General features: G+C 35.4%; 1 protein-coding gene across 3 annotated transcripts in view; it reads left to right on the top strand.

The window, feature by feature from the left end:
* LOC145254655 (2-oxoglutarate and iron-dependent oxygenase domain-containing protein 3-like) overlaps nucleotides 1-22,326 on the top strand; it is a 48,871-nt gene that overhangs the window by 17,209 nt on the left and 9,336 nt on the right. For all 3 annotated transcript variants that reach the window (XM_080113303.1, XM_080113304.1, XM_080113305.1), the window contains exons 4-9: nucleotides 1,413-1,488; nucleotides 2,655-2,697; nucleotides 8,860-8,924; nucleotides 12,455-12,511; nucleotides 16,691-16,844; nucleotides 21,729-21,852. In XM_080113303.1, the coding sequence (XP_079969429.1) occupies nucleotides 1,413-1,488; nucleotides 2,655-2,697; nucleotides 8,860-8,924; nucleotides 12,455-12,511; nucleotides 16,691-16,844; nucleotides 21,729-21,852 (519 nt within the window). The remainder of the gene's footprint in view (nucleotides 1-1,412; nucleotides 1,489-2,654; nucleotides 2,698-8,859; nucleotides 8,925-12,454; nucleotides 12,512-16,690; nucleotides 16,845-21,728; nucleotides 21,853-22,326) is intronic.

Consider the following 22,326-nt stretch of genomic DNA (forward strand, 5'->3'; position numbering starts at 1 on the left):
AGCAGTAGATATCTCACTGCTGATGCAATTCTCTATCTATATCACCTTAGAGACAATGTGAACAAGTTCTAATTGAATCGTCCCCCTAAGTAATCCAAGTTACAAAATTCCCACTGTTTACTATGCTAAAATCACAATGACTAATGTATACCTATTGACCCTTATCCTCGAGTGGCCTCTGGGCCTTGATAAGTGGTGACACCCTTGTAAAAAAAAAAAAAAAAAAAAAAAAATATACACTTTAAATATATATACACTCAACACCTTAGAGACAAATATATCACATCAAACATAAGACACCTTCATATATATTCGTAAATATATGAACACCTTATCTAGATGAATAAACAACAATATATTAATGATGTATATAGCTTTTATAAAGCTTTTTTCCCCCCAATTTAAAGCCATAAATTTAAGCCAAAAAGGAGCATTCGTAGTATGGGTAAAATAAGATATTCAACCATTTCCAGAGTTTAAAAATTTGCATGATTTCGACAATGAATGTATTCATTCTTTTTGTAGACTGTTATTCTCATCTTCGTAGTTGTTTTTGTTTCACTACGTTTTGGCCAACTCGTCCTCTGGCCTTCTTCGGGTGATTAACTACAACGGAATAGGAATGCAGTCTCTTAACTGTATCTCCAGTAATTACTGTCTTCCATAGTTGTTGTCTCACCATGTTTTGGCCGACTAAACCTCTGGCCTTCTTTGGGTAGGATTGAAACTGTTATCTTGAGACAATGCTCATCTGAAACTACAGAGATTTAACATTTAACACCTCTATCCATTGTGCCACGAGCCCCGAAGGATTTTTTTTTTTTTTTTTTTTTACATAAGCATCCCCACTTATCAAGGCCAAGAGGCCACTCGAGGATAAGGGTTAAAAAGTGTACAGTAGAAATTGGACAATATAGTAATCGTTAGTAATGGAAATTCGGTAAATTTGTTAACAAGTTGGACGGCTCATCAAGAACTTGTTTACGTTAGACTTGAAGACAACCATATTGTAGTCAGCTGGAAAGCAGGAAAATGGCAGACAATTCCACAGGCGTGCAGTTCTAAGAAAGAAGCTGATCAAGGTTGGAATTTATGGTCTTTTAAATCCAATTCTATGTTCTCGTCTGGTCTTCCATTGTTGGGTGCGTATTGCATGGTATTATATATTTTTTGGAGTCCTTTGAGATGAATCTTCATAATTTGTGCATTCATTCTTTTTGTGGACAGATATCCTCATCTTGATGGTTTTTGCTGTTTCATCACATTTTAGCCAACACATCCTTTGGCCTTCTCCAGGTGAATCATTTGAATTGTTATTGATTGTTCCTTGGCATAATCACATTGGCACCGCAGACTTCATACATCACCAATTTATTTTATTTTAAATTAAAATTTTTCCTTTTCTTTTGTAGGTTGTATTCCGCAAACGTGTAAACGTCTCGTATTCGATCACATGGTGACAAAAGACGAAGCACTTCATTTATTAAAGTAAGTTCTACATAAAGAAAAAAAACACTACCTGTTTTAATCTGCAGAAATTTTAATGTAACGTGAACAAACATCTTGCAGCTCATCTTCCCACAGTCCCGTGTTAGACACAATCCAAGGTCGGTTTTTAGTATGGGGAAAATCCAGCTTCCCAAAAAGGGCACTCTAAATTAGGAAAAAAAAAAAAAAAATTGCCTCTGTCTTGAAGGAATTCTTAACTCCGCTGATCGAGAACAAAATATATAACATCAAAACTGACACTACACTTTGTTCCTAGCCCAGATTCATATTTGCCTTGCTGGTTGCTGTGTCCACCATTTTTCTACGAAAGTACTGAAAGATATGCTTGATTATCGTGCCAAAAACCCAGGAATGAACCAGGAACCTTTTAAATATGTTTTGTTATTCCTTACACAAATAACCATGACAATGTTCACGTGTAATATCAGCCATAGCAATAAAAGTAGTCGATGTCTCTTCTTTGACATGTTGGTTGTTCTTTTTTATGTTTGGTTATTACTAGTGATGGGAAAATTCCAATATTTTTCCCGATTCCGATTCTTTATAACTCTCGACATATTTAACTATAAAAGTGTTTTTTTTTTTCCACCCCAATTACCATAAAAATACATTAAATGCGCATCTATTTTCTCAGCTAAAAAGACACTTGTGGGGGAGCGTGATTAGATTTTAGCTTTACTGGTGCTTTAAAATCAATAAATATTTTTTTTCAGTAATACCAGCTGTGGAAGATTTAAAAAAAAATAAAAATAAAAAGCAATAAAATAAAAAATATAATCAAAGGAATCGTTTTTGGCATCGAAAAATAGGCACAAATTTTTCCAATACCAAATCTGATATCCCCAAACTTTCCTTTTTTTTTTTTTTTTTTTTTTATATTCTGATTAATCGTCCTAACACTAATTTTTTCTGATGTAGCCCAGTCCTTATTCAGATGCATCTTTTTCAATTGAAGAACTTTAACGTGAAATTTACAGAATTTCTAATTTATTCGCATTCCATCCACCATTTTAGTTCAAACTTCCGTCTGCGTTTCCTGACTTTGATGAGAACATTCTCAAGTTTGAAAAGCAGAAGTTCAGAGATTGCAATTGCTGATGTGATATCGCTTATGTTTTTCTTTTTTTTTTCTTATATTTTTATAGAGTTGCCAAAAAAGGTTTGGCGCTTGGAGGTTCTGCAGGAGGTGTAAGTATTTTCTTTCATTTTAATATTCTTTTCCTTGTTTCAAATTGTTTTCTGTAAAATAGTTAGAGCATTAAATAGCCCTAAAACTGTTGTGGAGCCCCTGACATGAATAGCACGATTAGTGCAGGTCCTGGATATGACCTTAAGCTATATCCGATAGTGAGGTCCCAGCTTGCGGGCTTTGGGGAGTGTGGAGCCACCCTTTAATTGCCATTGCTCCCAGGTCCACTCTGACCCGGAGTGGTAGTACCTGTTAGGGTCCCAACTATGGGTTAAATAGAAACTGACTTGCAAAAAACAAATATATATTCTATTAAAAAAATTTTCTTCAAAATCACCGGGTTCGGCATTAAGTAACCTGGAAAGGGTTGATATGCCGTAAAACAACCAAGCAACCTTGAGTGCAAACAAAGGTTACTGGTGGTATAGATCAAAACCATTGACTTCCCTTGACAACACGTACACCTCCATGTAGCAAGGGGTCACGAGGCAGATCAACGAATGTATTTTCAGTGCAAGCCAGTTTACAGGGATGACAGCCCCACACACTTACCTAAATATAAAAAGGAGAGAGCACACGTGCTTAGAGTTAGTTGAGTTCAATTAGCCGAGAGAGACTGGGCAGAGTTGAGTAGGAGAATCAAAAAGCGAAGACGCAAAGAGAGACCCTTGGGTCAGTAGTAAGCAACTTCTTCATCAGTTGTATTTGGTCTGAATAAAAAGAAACATTATGCCGAAACGGTGTGTTTGTCGTGTAGTTCCACATGTATGCAACTCCTGCAGGACTGAGACTAATGGATGAACGGAGGATGAAGTTGAAAGCTGTAGAAAATAAGATATGACTTCTCGATGCAAATATATATATATATATATATATATATATTAATGAAATCAAAGGGATGTAGTGTTTACCTGATATACGCAATGGTAAACTTTAAAGTAATATAAATAACAGTATTTATATATAGAAAATTTAATCCAAATCAAACAAAAAAGCTCAATACGCAATAGAGAGCAAAGCTTATTATAAGAGAAAGAAAATTAAAACTGTAAGTTGAAATTTACAATCAAAATTTATTGTTCGACTGAATACTCCAAAAAACAATTTACAAAGTCCTTATTCCGTGGAGTTTCAAAGAATGCTGTTCTTGTTATTCTTCTCATCAGAGGACATAAAGAAATCAGCAAATTATATTTGTAGCAATGCTAGAATTTGCTAGTTAAGGCATTAAGTGAAACCGCAATTTATTGTAGTTATAAATTGCCAAAAAAAAAGTGAAAAAATGTTTGATATGTAAAAAAAATAAAAACAAACTGCACAATGTTTCATGCAAGCTTAAACATGGAAAAGTAATATGGTTAAGCTTAAACATGGAAAAGTAAAGGACTAGTTGTTAAAACTGGAAAAGAAAAGGACAAGATATTCTAGTAAAATATATAATAAATTTATAACTTAAAATATTACAGCATCAAGAATTGATAATGTTATAAATTGAATTTTAAAAAATTCTTTATGCGGCAATATTTAAGTTATAAATTTATTATATTTTTTAATAGAATGTCTTTTCTTTTCCAGTTTTAACAGCTTGTCCTTTACTTTTCCATGTTTAACCTTAACCATATTACTTTTCATGCTCACATTTTCCTATTGCAATCCATGATTTTTCCTGGCTTCCAGTAAATTCATTTGTTCTTTGTTTAATTTCAATCTTATTTTTTTACCCCCATCAACACAGGTAATAACAATGTAACGGTTTCTTTCTTCAGACTGCTAAACTTTGGAATTCCCTCTCTGTCTCCTGCTTTCCTGACTACTAACCTGCAGAAGTTTAAATGTGATGTGAACAGACATCTCGCTGCTCAACTTCCCACAGTTCCTTGTTAGACATGATCCCAAATAGTAGCCCTTGCGTTGAAAGTTGGCAATATGCCTTGTTTAGCGTGGAATAGATTAAAGAAAAATAATAAGAAAAATCCTTCAAAACAGAATTGTTATTTGTTTTAAACTGGAGTTGTAATTTAAACCAGCTTCTCGAAGAAGGCACTCTGGAAGGGTAAAAAAACAGTTGATGGTTTGGAGACAGATTCTAGATGACTTGAAAGATGGATTCACTTGCTTGCCATTGCTGTAAACCATGGTACAGGACAGGAAATTGTAGAAAACCAGCCTCTAAAAGGGCACTTTGGTTTGGTACCAAAAAATCAGAGAACAAACCTATCAGTATTTTCTGGTATGAACGTCGATGGTGATTGGCAGTATTTCTCCTTTATGATGATGAGGTAATGCCTAAGAGGGCACGCTTCCTAGGACTGAGTTAAATCACATCTTCAGTGAAGCAATTAATTGCTAGAATGATGCCATTGTTAATGTCAGTTGGTATGAAAACTAAGAAGGATAAAATGTCCGTGCTCAAGCGATTGGCCTTAATTCTCTCTCATAATGAACAGGTAATGCCTGGGAGGGCGCATTTCTTAGAACTGAATCGAACCATACCTTTGGTGACCAGAATAAAATGTCTATGCTGCAAAGTGAGTAAATAGTATTTCTTTTTATTCTCCCTCCATATCACCTCCACCACGGCACATTTCTTTAATTTTATTTTTATTGTCGGTTGTCTAAAAAGTAATGTAAACATAAGGTTACTCAGGGGAGGGGGGGGGTGTAAAAAATGATTATCTTTTAAGACTAGCAGGGTTAATCAACGTTACCCGGGGCAAAAATTGAACATATTTCTTATAAAAACTTCTGCCTCTCTATATCTTTCTCTCTTTTCACCTCCTCTTCATCAAACCCATCTTTCCATTCTACTCAGCCCATTCCTCTCTAGCTGGGCATACATACACACAACTTTTTTTTATATATTAAATTTCTTTGTGGAATTAATCAACATTTTCTTTTCAAATTTGTGCATAACACTGAAAAACTACACCCCCACCTACCTGTGGAAATCCGACTCAGTTGACCCCCAGAAAATAATTTTTTTTTTTTTTTTTTTTTCTAAATTTTAGAAGTTATTCATTCAAGGCAATACTGGTCAAGACAATACCACTATTGTGGATCTTTATTTTGTAGCTTTTGACTTTTAGCAAGATATACAAACATACATACATACAATTGCCCATCATATAAAAAACTAGCAGGGTTACTCAGCATTGCCTGGAGCAAAAGGGTAACATAAAACTTCTATCCTTCTCTCGTTGCTTCTTCCCTGTCTCCACCTCTGTTACTTCTTCCCCCCTGCCCATTCCTTTCTCACGGGACATCCATGCACAACTCAGGTTGGCATATCAAAGTTATTTCCCTTAATGTGATGACATAAAAAAAATCATGTTTACTTCGTGATAACATTAAATGATATACATGGTCATTTGACACCAAAAAAATTAATCCTTTTTTTTCTAAAATTTAGATATTATTTTTTCCGGTGTTATGCTAATTTCAAAAGTATCAACTTTATAGGGTTTTGTTAAGTAATTTTCTATTTTTAGTAAAACATGCAAACAGATGTTTGTCCTTTATATAATAGACAAGCCTGGGTGCCCGGCATTGCCCGGGTGTTTGGAGGTGTTTGTTTTTAGTGGTGAATTCTCTGACGAACTGCAAGCACTTATGCCCCCACAACGTGAGCACCCTCGACAAACCCGACAGGCTGCTAAATCCCACCCCCACACTGTAGAGATCTCTAGATGTAAAAGATCTTTCTACTCCAATAGTTTCTTCCCTAGAACCGTTAGACTTTGGAATTCCATTCCAGGTCCCTGCTTCCCCAACAGTACTGACGTGCAGAAGTTCAAGTGTAACGTGAACCGACACCTTGCTGCCCAAATCCCTACATAGTACCCCAGTAGTTGTTGCCCCTGACAGTAGCCCCCGCCTACACCAAAGTGGGAATTTGCCTTGTTTGGGGTGAAAATGTAATAAAAAAAATAAATAAATAAAAAGTGGTAGTAGGCAGGCAGGCAGACTTGAACCCGTACCATGAAGGAAGCAAAGACAGTGAGAAAAAACCTGACATCTTTGCTGTTGCACCTATTGCCAAACCGGAAGTGACGTAGGTTTAAATTGAGGGGATGACTTCTGAAAATAATGCCCAAAAAAGCGACCCCCCTCCCTTTGGAAAAGTGCCCAGTTGAGGGTGAATGAATTAAAGTTTTTAGCTGTTTCGATATTTGTCATCCGAAGGGTTGAGCTTCAAAATGATACCAACCTCATGAAAATCCATTGCCTCTGTCGAAAGTTTTAGGCATACATACATACATACATAAATACATACAGGTGAGATTTATATTATCGATGTAAGTTGTAATGTTAATAACCCTACTATTCTATAAAAGGAACTTTGTGGTACTGTGGGTCTGAGTTCATTCCCTATGAGCCCAAAAACAGCTAAACCAATTTTTATGAAATATTACACAAAGGTACTTTGTGTGCCTGGTAGTGTTTTTAGATAGAGTTTGTATCAGAATGTATTCGATAAGTATCGATAATCAAAATAATCCGATGAAAGAAGGAACAGATGGTTTCGACTGAAGATAACGCCTTACACAGCCTAACATCACAAATGCATTTGAGAAGTTTTATTACCACAAAAGCTGAAAGGCTAAACATAAAATCTACAGTAGGTTCTTTTATATGACAGGAGCACATTGGAAATAAATGTTTCTCTTTAGAGTACAATTGAAGTATGATACTTGAGTTTTGCAATTTAAACCTTAATTCAAGCCATTATTGATTGAGATTGTCGGACTGACTTCCTCATCTTGGTTGTTATTGTCACAACGTTTCGGCTGTTTTTCCCTCCGGCCTTTGTCAGGTGTTTTGTATCGAACTGGGGAACCCAACCCTTTATTAGTAAAAAAAAAACAACATTCAAAACAGAATCAGCAACTATGTCCCAAAGCCTAGCTGGAGTCCGAACACGGTACCCCCGTAATAATAAAGGGTTGGGTTCGAGACTCCTAACAAACGGTTCCCCAGTTCGATACAAAACACCTGACGAAGGCCGGAGGGCAAAACGGTCGAAACGTTGTGACAATAACAACCTAGATGAGGAAGTCAGTCCGACAATCTCAATCAATGAAAACACCTCATCTCAAAAATACAGACAATTACTATCAAGCCATTATGTATAAGAAGTTTATGAAATCAACAGTTGGTTCTCTACAGTGCAATGTAAACTACAATGTATTTTGAATGCAGTCACTGCGAGAGGCATGTGAGCTTTCTCCTGGTGCATTGCGATGGATCCTCAATCAGAGCAGGCACTATAGGAGTGTGAAACATTTGCCGATTATCATTCAATCTCCAGCAACATTGGATCACCCTACTAGTTAGTTTTTAAAAATAAACAAATTTTGAAAAAATTGTCTTTTGTGCTGGGTCACTACTTTCATATCAGCATTCTTGAGTGGTTTAAAAAAGGCAGTTTGTGACTGTCTTTCTCTGGCCTATTGTGACATATTGTAACCCTATGCAAGTAAATAGCTATTAAGTTTGCTAGTATGAATTTTGGCAAGTGTCACATTAATACACATCAGGATGGCCTGGTAGAAAATGGAAATTTACTCAGCTGCAGGTGATGTCGTTAAAATAGGAGTCGAAGGTTAGCTCCAGAGACGAAACGTGCTAGAAATGCAGGTGTCAAATAATGACATGGAGATGACGTCATGCGTTCAAGTGAGAGAAAATAGTTTCTAAACTGGGAACAATACAGATCAGATAATCTAAGTGAATGTTGCCTGAAAATTTTTCCTGTCTGTGGCAATTCATATCCTTAAGACTAAGTTAATAAAACTAATCAAATTAATAATTAATTAGATAATTAATCGTATTGGTCTTTTTCCCAATGAGCAGTCTCTCTCTCTGTAAATAAAACCTTGAAAACTTGGCCAGTCTCTATTGTGTTTGCATGTTCGAGTAATTTTATTTGTCATAGTTAAACAGCCAATCAACAGCCACTAGACAACACAACTTCACAGGAAATTTCATGAAGTGATGATGAAAGAAATTATGTATAAAAAAACTTTGGTTTGTTTTCTTGGTTACTCACTGGTGAGAACACACACGCAAACGATTATGTGCTTTCTCTTGTTTTATATAGAAAATGCTACAATCTCTGCACGTCTATTATTTAATAATAACTCATTATTTTTTCATTGCAGGCATCCATCTTGGATCTTCATTCTGGTGCCTTATCTAAAGGAAATTCATTCGTTAATATTTTTAAGTAAGTCATAGATTGAGTTCTTTTTTAAATTTTCTTATCAGTTTACTCAAACTGGGGATGGGGCATTCTACCAGATGCCAAACATTCACCTTTATCTCAGATATTCCAACTAAGAGATCTTTTAAAGATTCTGTCCCTTTAAGTGCAATTGTTTGAATCTCTCGCACTTGCTTCACCGGGTATTTTGAAATTATTTTTCATGAATCCAGGTTCTCCTATAATTATTGGAATGAGAGATCAATGAGATTTTCAGGAAAATCCCTTTTTTTTTTTCTTTTTTTTTTCCACCATTTTTAAACAGTATCAGACTGTCTTGCATCAATGTTCAAGTAGTCATGAGCTTTTAGAATCTCTCTGCATTCCATTGTGAAAGTAAGTTTATTTTTAGATACTCGTGTCATTTTTGAAAATTTTGCAGATAATCTTAGTGATGCGAGTGATGAATATAGCAAACAGGCGTCACCAAACTATGACCCACCAAAAGTCTTTAATCCATGGCAAAAAGTTAAAAAAAAATATTCAGGCAAAATTTTTAAATGGAAAAGTGAAAATAATGTGGTTGGTTTTTCTTTTCTTTTTTTTTTCTTTTCTTTTTTTTTCTTTTCTTTTTTTTTCTTTTCTTTTCTTTTTCTTTTCTTTTTTTTTCTTTTTTTTTCTTTTTTTCCTTTTCTTTTTTTTCTTTTTTTCCTTTTCTTTTCTTTTCTTTTTTTCCTTTTCTTTTTTCTTTTCTTTTTTCCTTTTCTTTTTTTCTTTTCTTTTTTTTCTTTTCTTTTTTTTTTCTTTTTCTTTTCTTTTTTTTCTTTTTCTATTTTTTTTTTTTTTTTTTTTTTTTTTTTTGTTCAGAAAATGATTACATGAATGAGGTTTTGGAGAACCAGTTTCACTAAAAATCAAATATTATATTTGAAATCTAACAATTATGTAGGCACCATTTGTTTCACTTGAAATTCAATATTTTTTTTGTTTCTATAATATACTCTGGATATTGTGGTGGAAGCAAATGAAAGTGAAGGGCTTGCTTTAAACATCTTAAAAAGTGTAAGCTTCAACGTTGCAATGTACCAGTTAAACAAGTTGATAAATTCAAATATCTGGGAAATTGGATCACATCAGATAGAAGGTGCACTATTGAAATACAAAGTCGCATAGCTGCAGCCAAAGTCACCTTCAAGAGATTATCATCAATCATGACCAACAGAAACATTAAAATAGACACCAAATTTAGAATGCACCAAGCGTATGTATTATCTGTTCTATTATACGGTTGCGAGTGCTGGACAATCACAAACAGCACAAGGAAGAGACTAGAGGTGACTACAACTTGGTTCCTGAGGAGAATTGGGAAGATATCCTGGGCAGAAAAGAAAACAAACCAGGAAGTATTAGAAATGGCAAACACAGAAATGTTTCTAATAAGAACAGTACGAAAAAGACAAATGAGATTCATGGGTCATGTCTACAGAAAAAGCGGAATAGAACGTATTAGTTTGACGGGAAAGATCGTGGGCAGAAGAAGCAAAGGACGATAGCGAAGAACCTTGCGTTAGCAGTCTGAATACTCGGGAAACATAAAAAATGATGAGCAACAATGAATTCATTAATGCCCCGAGAGCAAGAGAGAAAAAGAAAGAGAGAGAGAGAAAAATAAATAAGAAAGAGAGAGAAAAAGAGTCATAAATAAAGAGAGAGAGAGAAATAAATAAATATATATATATATATATATATATATATATATATAAAGAGGGATTGAGAGCCACAGCCGTGAATGTCTATAACCAAGCAGGACATCACTTGATATTGTTAACATTAACCAAAAAACAATATTACTTCTACGAGTGGAGAGTCTTTAAATGTTTCTAATAAGAACAGTAATAAAAAAGGACAAATAAGATCGATGGGTCATGTCTACAGAAAAAGCGGAATAGAACAGATTAGTTTGGCGGGAAAGATCATGGGTAGAAGAAGCAGAGGACGATAGCGAGAAACATGCGTTGACAATTTGAATACCTGAGCAACAATGAATTCATGAATGCCCTGAGAAACAAAGCAAAGCTAGATGGAGAGCCATAGACGTCAATGCCTGTACCAGGCAGGACACCACTTGATGATGATGATGATGATGAATATAGAAGTGCTGAAGATTGTTCTGCTGTTTTATTTTTATTTTATTTTTTTTATTGCATTTTTACCCCAAACAAGGCACAGTACCTCTTTGATGTAGAGGGGGGGTATTATCTGGGACATAAGTTGCAGAAATATGTAGTTGTTATGTTATGAGTTGAGCAGCAGGATGTTTGTTTACATTACACTTGAATTTCTGCATGTCAGGAAAGCAGGGATCCAGAAGGGAATTCCAAAGTCTAGCAATCCGAGTGAAGAAAAAATAGAAGGCTTTCTGGCATCTAGGGAGCTCTGTGTAGGAGTGGGATTTAGTTGTTTGTTTGGTTTGTTGGGGGTATTTATGTCGAAAGTTTACAAGGGTTTGAAGCTTGTCGGAGCACTTCCCATTGAAATACTTGTAAAAAATGTAAAGAGATGCAACATTTCGTTGATGGGACAGAGATTGAAGCCTAGCTTACACTGCAGGGCCTATTAGGTTGGCGGCTCTCTTTTGAATTCTGTCTAATAATAAAAAAACTAATAACAGATGTACCAGTCCAACTGTGGCAACAATACTCCGTACATAGTCGAATAGTGGCCCTGTAGAGGTACATGATACTTTCAGGCGTAAGTAACTTTCTAGCATGGTAGAGAGAGCCCACCTTCTTTGCAGCAGTCGTTTATTGAAGTTTGGAGAGAACTAGAGGAATCTCATTGGAGCATTTCTTTTTTTGTTTTTTTTTTTTTGTTTTGTTTAATAGTATAGCCGAGATGACATTGGGTCCACATGCTTAGGTTAAAAAAGAGTGATTTTCAGATCATCCAGTATGGTTTCTGTTTACAGAGGAAAATCTGGGAGGAAGTGGTTTGCTAGGTCCAACGTAGTCAGAGGTAAACTAACAGGCAAGCAGGTTGGGCTTCTTGGTTCCTGTGGAAACAACCTCAAGATTGTTGGATAGTGGGGGAATTGTTGATTGCTCATTATTTACTACACTGTTATAAATTTTCCAAAAATCACAAGTTCCTAATTTCCAGTCTGACGCATTCCATATATTTCTGTAGCATTTTTTTTTTTTTTCAAAGTTTAAAACAATTTTATTGCATATCATTCTTCTAAAGTGTCCTCGCATGCAGATTGCAGTTTTGAAATTCACCAGATAATCAGGCTTTAGTAGGATGTATTCTAATCCCTGCTGAAGCTGTTCATTTGAACCTGAGATCATAAAAATTAGTCATTTCATAAGATGTATAGCAATAATATACTGAATTTCAAAAGTACAACAATTTTAAATGCCTGTACAAAAAAGGTCTGGAAACTTATTGAAGGCATCTTGTGACAATTACAATTTTGTCATGAATTGAGAATGTTACTTGTGTAAAATTTGTTTTTTGAAACCATCTTTATTTTACGAAATATTTTTTGTTTCCAGGGTTTTAGAAATGCAGAATGAAACACTTTTCACTCCTGAAGACTATTCAATTTACAAGTAAGTGAATCTTTTTACTTCTATTGAATTGGAATATTGGTGATTGAAAAGCGTTAAGCATGATATCAAAATGGATGACGTCATAAAAGATGAATAGTAACTTCTAAAGAAATGATAAAACTGATTCTATGATATCATCCATTGTTAAATTTATTGCTTGATAAAAATCATCCATATTTTCTCCCCTTTCTCTCTCTTCCCCCCCCCCTTCACTCTCTTTCCCTCTTTTTTCTCTCTCTTTCCCTCTTTTTTCTCTTTCCCTCTTTTTTTCTCTTTCCCTCTTTTTTCTCTCTTTCCCTCTTTTCTCTCTTTCCCTCTTTTCTCTCTCTTTCCCTCTTTTTTCTCTCTCTTTCCCTCTTTTTTCTCTCTCTTTCTTTTTTCTCTCTCTTCCCTCTTTTCTCTCTCTCTTCCCTCTTTTCTCTCTCTCTTCCCCCTTTTCTCTCTCTCTTCCCCCTTTTCTCTCTCTCTTCCCCCTTTTCTCTCTCTCTTCCCCTTTTCTCTCTCTCTTCCCCTTTTCTCTCTCTCTTCCCCCTTTTCTCTCTCTCTTCCCCCTTTTCTCTCTCTCTTCCCCCTTTTCTCTCTCTCTTCCCCCTTTTCTCTCTCTCTTCCCCCTTTTCTCTCTCTCTTCCCCCTTTTCTCTCTCTCTTCCCCCTTTTCTCTCTCTCTTCCCCCTTTTCTCTCTCTCTTCCCCCTTTTCTCTCTCTCTTCCCCCTTTTCTCTCTCTCTTCCCCCTTTTCTCTCTCTCTTCCCCCTTTTCTCTCTCTCTTCCCCCTTTTCTCTCTCTCTTCCCCCTTTTCTCTCTCTCTTCCCCCTTTTCTCTCTCTCTTCCCCCTTTTCTCTCTCTCTTCCCCCTTTTCTCTCTCTTTCCTTTCTCTTTTCACTGTTTTCCCACTCCATTTCTTCTCTTCTTTCACCTTCTTTCTCTCCCTTTTCTCTTTTTCTCCCCTTCACTCACTTTCTGCCCTCTCTCTTTCTTTCTCTCTTCAAACACAGTTATTTTCTCAAGCAACATTACTCCAGATGAATAATATCCAAAGTTTGGGAAAAAAAAATGATTCTTTCTTTGACCCCAAACTGGTGCAAATTTCATCAGTGACAAGGGGAGAGTGGGTGCTATTTTTCAGCCGTTTGATTTACTAACCAAAGAAGTAACTAATCTTCTTTTTTTTTTTTTTTTTTTTTTTTTTTTTTCAAGGAGTCATTTCCCTTACATCGACTCATTCCTCATATCAATAAAAGTGTACATATATTCAGAAAGAAGAATAGGAGGAGGGGAAAGACAAAGGATAAAGAGAAATTTTAATAGAAATGTCACACTTTTGTTTCGCACAAAGCCAGGTAACTCTGTTATTACTGAAAACTATTGAGCTTTTGAAGCATAGAAAGTTTTACCATGATAACTGTGTTTGATATTTAATAATTGTTGTGGTCCCATAAGGATCCAAAAGACAGACATAGCTTGATAATTATTAAAAACAAAAAATGTTGAACAGAAAAGCAAAAGCAAGAATAAAGAGGGGTTATACATCAGTCACCACTTATCAAGGCCCGGAAGCCACTCGAGGATAAGGGTTATTGCGTGTACAGTAATCAATGGGATAATATCGTAGTAATCGTTAGTAATGGAGATTTAATAAAGTGTCTTACTTAAGGGGGCGGTTTATTAGGAATTTGTTTATGTTGGACTTGAAGACATCAAAGTTGTAGTCAGATGGGGAAACAGGCAAACGGAAGAGAAATCTACTGGCGTACACTTCTAAGAAAGAAGCTTTGTTCATGGAATCTACGTTTTGATTTAGTGGGGAAAATTTTTCACAGTGGTTTCAGCTAGACGGGTGTTTTTTGTGAAAGATTGGCGAGGGGGGCCAGAGATTGGAGTTCAGACGAGCACTTGCCATGGAAATAATGATAAAACAAAGACAGGCTTGCAACGTCTCTTCTGTAGGAAAGAGGTTGCAGGGAAGAGAAAAGGGCATCCCCCACTAAGCCACGGTCTATTTTGTACTCTGTCAAGGCAGGATAGGCTGTTTTTATCAGCTCTTGCCCATATGTGGCAACAGTATTCCATCCTTGGACGTACTTGGCTTTAATATAGAGAATTGCATCAGCAGTGAGATGTCTTCTGGAGCGGTAGAAGGATCCTACCACTTTTCCAGCGACCTTAGCAACAGACTTGATGTACGTGTTCCATTTCAGGTCAGCAGTAAAGGTCAATCCCAAAAGCTTGTCAAAACATGGAGTCTTCCCTAGACGAGAGCCATCCATTTCAATTGATGCCAGATGGGGATCAGAGCGTTGATGATGTAAAGATAGGTGCTTGGTTTTAGATGCATTAAAAGTAACCAGCCACCTCTTCCCCCCCCCACTGTACCACGCGCTCAATTTGCTAACACAAACATATTCTCCTGATCTTTATAGTAAGTGGAAAAATTCATTACTATCCCGATAAATAATATCTAAAGGTTAGAAAAACAATTATTCTTTCTTTGAGCCCAAATTTGAGTGCAAATTTTGTCGGGCCAGGAGGAAGAGGAGGAGTGTGGTTTTCCAGCCATTTGATTTACTAACTTTAGTTTTCTTTTCCTGGAATCTCATTTCTCGACAAATCTATAAAAGCGTGCATATGTCTAGAGAGAGGAATGGACTGAGGGGAAATATGAGGGAGGGGACAGACAAGAGATAAAGAGATAGAAGTTTTAATAGAAGAATTCATTTATTATCTGTAGGGTTGACACACCACAAAAATTATTTTAGTATTGATTTGCATTGAAACAAAACAAATTTTCGTGTTTGGATTTTTTGGACAACTGTTCTCATCTTGAGTGTCATTTTCATGGCAGTTTGGTCAATCTCACCTTCAGTCTTCCTCAGGTCTATTTTGTCGAACTCTGTGAAATCTGCACAAAATTTTGGACAGAACCCAGGCGGTGGGGTTACGGTCCTGGAGCTGTGAAACAGTACTGTATGTGGATGAAACTCTCTCTCTCTTTCTCTATCTATCTATATTTATGATCATATGATGGGTACAAAATTTCATTATTGCAATTATGACAGGAAGACCCATTTTGATGTTCATGATTAAAAGTGGAAAATGAGAAAAAGAAAAAAAAAATCTTAATGGGGAGAGGACAGCTGACTGGTTTCGCCCTCACTTTTCATAATAAGGGATTTACTTTTTTTATTAATTAAATTGAGTGAAATGGGAGAGTTTTTCGCTATTTCTTTTTTTTTTTAATGTATCATCTCCCATTTCAATCAATTTTATTAATAAAAAGAATATCACACGATCTAGCTTACGAAACGTTAGGGCGAAACTGGTCAGTTGGCCTCCCCCATTTATTTATTTTTAAAATTAAAAAAAAAAATGTTTTTTTTTCATTTCCCACTTTTAACCATGAATATCAAAACAGTTCTTCCTGTCACGATATATATAATCTATTGGTTATAATTAACGGTTCCCATATTGTGTTAAATTCTATGTTAGGTCTACTAAAACCAATTTACGCTAAGATTTTGTACAGAAAATAGCAGTTTGTTCAATTTATTGTTTAACAAAAAAAAAAAGAAACCAAACCAAATAATGTAATATATTTCTATTAAAACTTCTCTCTCTTTATCCCTCATCTGTTCCCCTACCCCGATTTCCCTTTTTCTTTTCTGCTCAGCCCATTCCTCTCTCTGAACCTATGCACACTTTTTTATAAATACTGTGGGGAATTATTAGATCTAAAGGAAATAAAGATTTTTTTTATATTAGTTACTTCCCTTTTTAATTAGTAAATTAAATGTCTGGAAAAAAGTGTGAGGGGAAGAGAGAAGAATAGTGTAAATAGAGGGAAAAAGGAGAAGAAGAGTCTAAAGATAGTGGCAGGGAGAAGAGGAGTGTAAAGAGAGGGGGAAGGGAGAAGAGGAGTGTAAAGAGAGGGGGAAGAAGAGTGTAAAGAAAGGGAGAAGGAGAACGTAAAGAGAGGGGGGAAGGGAGAAGGAGAGCGTAAAGAGAGGGGGAAGGGAGAAGGAGAGCGTAAAGAGAGGGGGAAGGGAAAAGGAGAGCGTAAAGAGAGGGGGAAGGGAGAAGGAGAGCGTAAAGAGAGGGGGAAGGGAGAAAAAAGTGCAAAAACAAAAAAAAAAAAAAAAAATATAGTTATTCGCCATGCTGACTTTCCTTGTTTTCTTTTTCAGGAGAGTCAAAAATAAAGTCTTCCAAGCAATTATAAACGAATTCCGCATTCCTCATAATAAACTGTATCTGACGAAACCTACCTTTTTCTCTCGGATGACTACGGCACCAGCAAAGACGATTCACGACGAATACTGGCATACTCACGTTGATAAGGTAAGGAAAATATTCTTTTTTGTTTCTCTTCTAAAGTGACGGAAGGGTGGAGAGGGGGATAGAGGAATGCATGATCGTCATTTTGTAGTAGGATTTGCTACATAGATATCTCCCTTTCTGGCCTTGTTAGATAGTTTCTTGTAGTGCCTACATATGCCTCTTTCGGGTGCAGGAGTGTGTGTATATATGTATATACTAGCAGGCCGCCCGGTATTGCCCGGTCGTAAAATATGCTTAAATATATTTTGATAAATGCAGATTTCGTATTTATTTTTCTCCCTTGATTCCAAATATTTCTCATATGTTATACCTCCCCTTTTTTGGAAATAGAGTATGATTATGAATATCTCCAGTATCAAATAGCTACTGCATATGACCTTAAACTATATCCGATGGTGAGGCTTGCTCTCACGTCCACTCTGACCCGGAGTGGTAGTACCTGTTAGGGTCCCAACTATGGGTTAAATAGAAACCGACTTGAAAAAAAAAAACAAATTTATTCTATTAAAAAGTTTTTTTCAAAATTACTGGCTTCGGCATAAAATAACCTGAAAAGGGGTTGATATACCGTAACACAAAAACAACCAACCATCCAGTATCAAATAATCCTTATACACTGTGAAATTTACTTTATGTATGAAAAACAGAGGGGAGATATAACATATGAAAAATATTTGGAATCAAGTCTCCCCTTGCTGTTATTTCAGATCATTTGAAACCATAATGGCAAGTTTTAGTCTCCAGAGGTTTTGGGGAAATATCAGATATTTTGTAATTCATATGCAAAACTAGAAAAACAAATAACTATGATTGAAACATTGGTAAAGGTGCAGTATCTTTCCACCCTCAAAAAACCCTTTACAATTACCACTTTTATAGGTTTAAAACAAAAATAACGTTTAAAATTCCAGGAAACAAATATTTTCCAAGACATGAAGAAATTATAATTTTAAAAAGAGGGGGATCACTTTTCTATAATTTTAATGTAAGATGGACACCCACTTTATAGCTACCTGGGAGGGACGGCATCTGTTATTTTTATTTATTTATTTATTTTATTTATTTATTTTTTATTTTTTTCAGGGGTGGTGTTTATTTGATAATTGTGACCTGGTAGACCAACACAAAACCTACCTTAAAAAACTTGTTTTCGATAGGTTTCGAGTGTGCTGAAATGAATTTCATCTAAATTTTCTGCAAATAAGTATTTTTCCGGGTATTAATTCTTTGTATGGTGGCTATTGTATGTGCAACTGTACGCATATTTTTGCTTAATACCTGGAAAAATACTTATTTGTGGAAAATTAAATGCGATATTCCTTTTCGGCTCACCCCAAAACATTTAGAAAACAAATTTTTTAAGGTAGGTTTTGTGCTGGTCTATCTGACGCCCCCCCCCCCCCCAAAAAAAGGTGGCCATAAAATGGGTGTTCATTTTACGTTAAATTAATATAAATTAATATCACTTTTTGAAACCATAATTTCTTCATATCTTAGAAACTCCTTTTTTCCTGGAATTTTAAATGTTATTTTCGTTTTCTGCACCCTCAAAAATCTGCAATAGTGGTAATTTTAGAGGATTTTTTGAGTGGAAAAATACTGCACTTTTACCGGAACATTTCATGGCTGTAAAAAAAGTGCTAAAGATAGGCTCTGGATGATGGATGATCCCCTTAATGTACGACTTTAAAGGAAAATGTCACCTAGCTCACAACATAATTCAGGTCATTAGCTTTCCAACAAACATTCGTTCGTTAAATTCTGATCTTTAGTCGCTGAGATTTGGAACTTATGAAATTGCCAAAAAAATGGATGTATATATGGATATATCTATATGTCAGGTCATGTCATGTGCTACTGGTACCATGTAACCCAGTACTACCTGCCTCATGGTCGGGTCACCGGCGACTAAACTGGTTCCCCCACCAGACTTGTTTGGTGAGGAGGGCGGCTAGTCTCCCTGAAGGATTAAAAACAAGACCTTCCAAAGGGCGAATGAATTCTTTTTCTGGGTCAACGGCCAACTAGCACCGTGTATATTTGTGTGTGTGTGTGTGTATTGGGGTGGAGAGGGCTCCCGTAAGCCGTGGTGAAGGCAACCTTTCTAGGAGAAGCAAATCTCTGATTTAAAAAACCATAAAGCGGAAGACCATTACCCGTATTAAGCTGGTCTGCAGTTTAATTTGTTGCTGGCTATCTTGCTCTTGCTTGTTGGTGGATCTCAACATTTTGAACCGAGAGAGAGACTTAGCTGTCGTACAAAGTTAAGACTCTGTAACATCATATTTGTATAGATGTACTTTTCAAACCAATAAAATATGCCCAAATTTTCCTACATTGGTATATATAAAGTGTCCTGGCAAGCCAGCTTGGGTTTTGCTGCTTTGGGATGAATTTTGCTTAGGGTTTTTTTTTCTTCTACTTGGTTGTCTCCCCTGTGGCCTTGTCCAAGGGAAATAACTCGCTCATGCGTTGTTTCCCTTTATCCTTTTATTATCCAAGACGCATGTAAACACCATATCGATACGGGATATATATTAAAGTAACATTAATTATAAAAAAAAACAAAAAAACATAATTATTAGTGAAAAAAGGTTATAATAATTTCTAACAATACTTAATACTTAACAATATCACGATATATATATATATATATATATATATATATTGGAAATAAATTAAACAAATATGCAAACCTGCCAGTGTGCCCGGCTGTATAACTAACATCGAGTTCCAATTTCTGGCCCCCAACAGAAACATTTAAGCTTCATCCGAGTAGTTGTACACAGAAGGGTTGTGGGGAGAAGACTGATTGCGATTTTGTTGTAGTGATTGCTGCGTAGATATTTAGTTTTTTTGTTTTTTTTTTAACATAGAAGTCACCACTTATCAGGGCCAGGGGGCCACTCGAGGATAAGGGTTATTGAGTGTCAATGGGATAATATCGTAATCGTTAGTAATGGAAATTGGGTAAATTGGATTACTTTAGGAGACGGTTCATCAAGAATTTGTTTACGTTGGACTTGAAGACAACCAAATTGTAGTCAGCTGGAAAATACGCAAAGGAAAGAAAGTTTCACAGGTGTGTACTTTCTAAGAAAGAAACTTTGTTCATGGAAACTACGTTTTGGTTTAGACACGGATAAAGCATGGGAAAAATTATTGACAGTGGTTTCAGCGAGACTAGTGTTTTTGGTGAAAGTTTGGTGGGGGGGGTCATAGATTGGAGTCCAGACGAGCACTTACCATGAAAATAACGATAAAGCAGAGACAGGCTCGCAACATCTCTTCTGTGCGGGGGAAAAAGGTTGCAGAGAACAAAAAAGGGCATCCCCCACTAAGCTACAAAGTCTATTTTGAACTTTGTCAATGTCGCATAGGTATCCATTCTTCTGTTATAAATGTATAAAGAAAACGACTCAAACAACTGAATAGGTGATCAGCATCATTTTAGTTTTGAATCGAAAGTTCCAGAAACACTCAAAATGGAACACCACAACTTAGAACATTCTAGAAGCTCTTGAAAAAGAATGTTTTTGTATTCTATATTTCGAATTCTCTAGAAACTTTTAAAAAGAACATTTTTATATTCTAATTTTAATGTAATGTTTTCAATAATAATTAACTATACATTTTTAATAGGATATTACAATTTTTTATATTATTTTTATGAGGAAAATGTCCTCCTAGGACGCAATCCTTGTTAATGTTTATTTATAAAACTAGCAAACCGCCGGTCATTGCCTGGTCATAAAATATGCTTGCTTATGATATTTTAATTTATGCAAATTTTGTATTTATTATTAAAGAACCAATTCTCTTATTGATTATTATATTTTACCCAATGTATAGCAATGATTTCAAAAGTTAAAAATAGAATAAATGGAAATATGACTTGGGTGCCATCAGCTAGAATTGAACCCAAAACATCTAGCATTATTCGTTAGCATCTGAGCTAAGTTTACACGCATATGAAATCTTTAAAAATAATGTTAATAATATAAATGTATATTTGTGCATGCATAGAAGAATTGACTTATGCCTGCCAAGTTTCACTTTTTGGCACTATGGATGGTGGCTTTTTTTTATTATTATTATTTTTTATTTTATTTATTTTATTTTTTTTTTTGTGCATTTCACTAAACTGTTACCAGGTGGCGCTTCTCAGTTAAAGAACAAGGGTTTATAACTCATACTTTTTGGGAAATTCTTCAAAATTTTATCTTAAAATGGATGTCAGTTTCCTAAATAGGCCTGATGTTGGAACCCCGGGGAAACAATACCTTCTGCAGGCTAATAGATTGTCGACCACAGAGCAGTGTCGATGTGAACAAAACATGGTATTGCAAACCAGCAATAGTAGCAGTGACGGATTCTGCTGGAGATGCCGGACTTGTTGGAAGAATGTTTTGGTTCGGAAAGAGTTTTTTTGGGGGGGAGGGGGGTCTAAACTTCTCCCAACGGAGCTTATATTTATTTATGTGGGCATGTGAGATGTCCATGTACAATGACGTTTAGAGAGAATGTTTTTACAATTATATATTGATACATTTTAATACAATAAATGGTTCGGTTTTCAAATATGTTTGTGTTCGTAAAAAAAAAAATCTTGTTTATCTATTATTTGCTGTGTTATTTGACCAAAAAGAAATTGGAGTTATCACCTCCTAAAAAATGGTGCCATCTGTGTAATGCAGAAGTGCCAGAATTTTTTTTTATTTTGCTCACTAAGCAGTTATTCTTACTGGCCAAAAAACAAATTGAATTTCGAGTTTGGAGGCCAAGAATTTACAAAGGAATTTGGTAGAAACCATTCTGCACACACACAGATATGGTCACAATGGTAGACAGCTTTAATTGTGTTTTTTTTTTTTTTTTTTCTAGGTGACCTACGGCTCATTTCACTACACGTCTCTTGTCTACCTAAGCACATACACAAAGGATTTCACTGGTGGTCGATTCATGTTTGCCGATGGAAGCACAAACAGAACGATCGAACCCAAACTCGGTAAGTGAAACAGAAAAAATCTGCTTTACAAACCGTAAATAAAACAAAAAAGAAATTTACAATTTAAAACAATAAAAAATAAAATTTACAATTTAAAACAATAAAAAATAAAATTTACAATTTAAAACAATAAAAAATAAAATTTACAATTTAAAACAATAAAAAATAAAATTTACAATTTAAAACAATAAAAAATAAAATTTACAATTTAAAACAATAAAAAAAATAATTTACAATTTAAAACAATACAATATAACATTTTACAATTTATAATATTTAAATAAAAATTTGGTCATAGTACTTGTTTTACCATATTTCGGCCAGTTCAAAGGATTCATTAAAATATTATATAATACTATTTGGTACAGACCCAACAATGGAAGACCAGATAAGAACGCAAAATTAGATTTATAAAACCATAAGCTCCAACCTTGATCACCTTCAGGGCCCGTGGTGCTGTGGATAGACATTGAG

The sequence above is a fragment of the Euprymna scolopes genome, chromosome 30, assembly GCF_053919585.1.
Source record: "Euprymna scolopes isolate OS-2025 chromosome 30, ASM5391958v1, whole genome shotgun sequence".
NCBI classification, from domain to species: Eukaryota; Metazoa; Mollusca; class Cephalopoda; order Sepiida; family Sepiolidae; genus Euprymna; species Euprymna scolopes.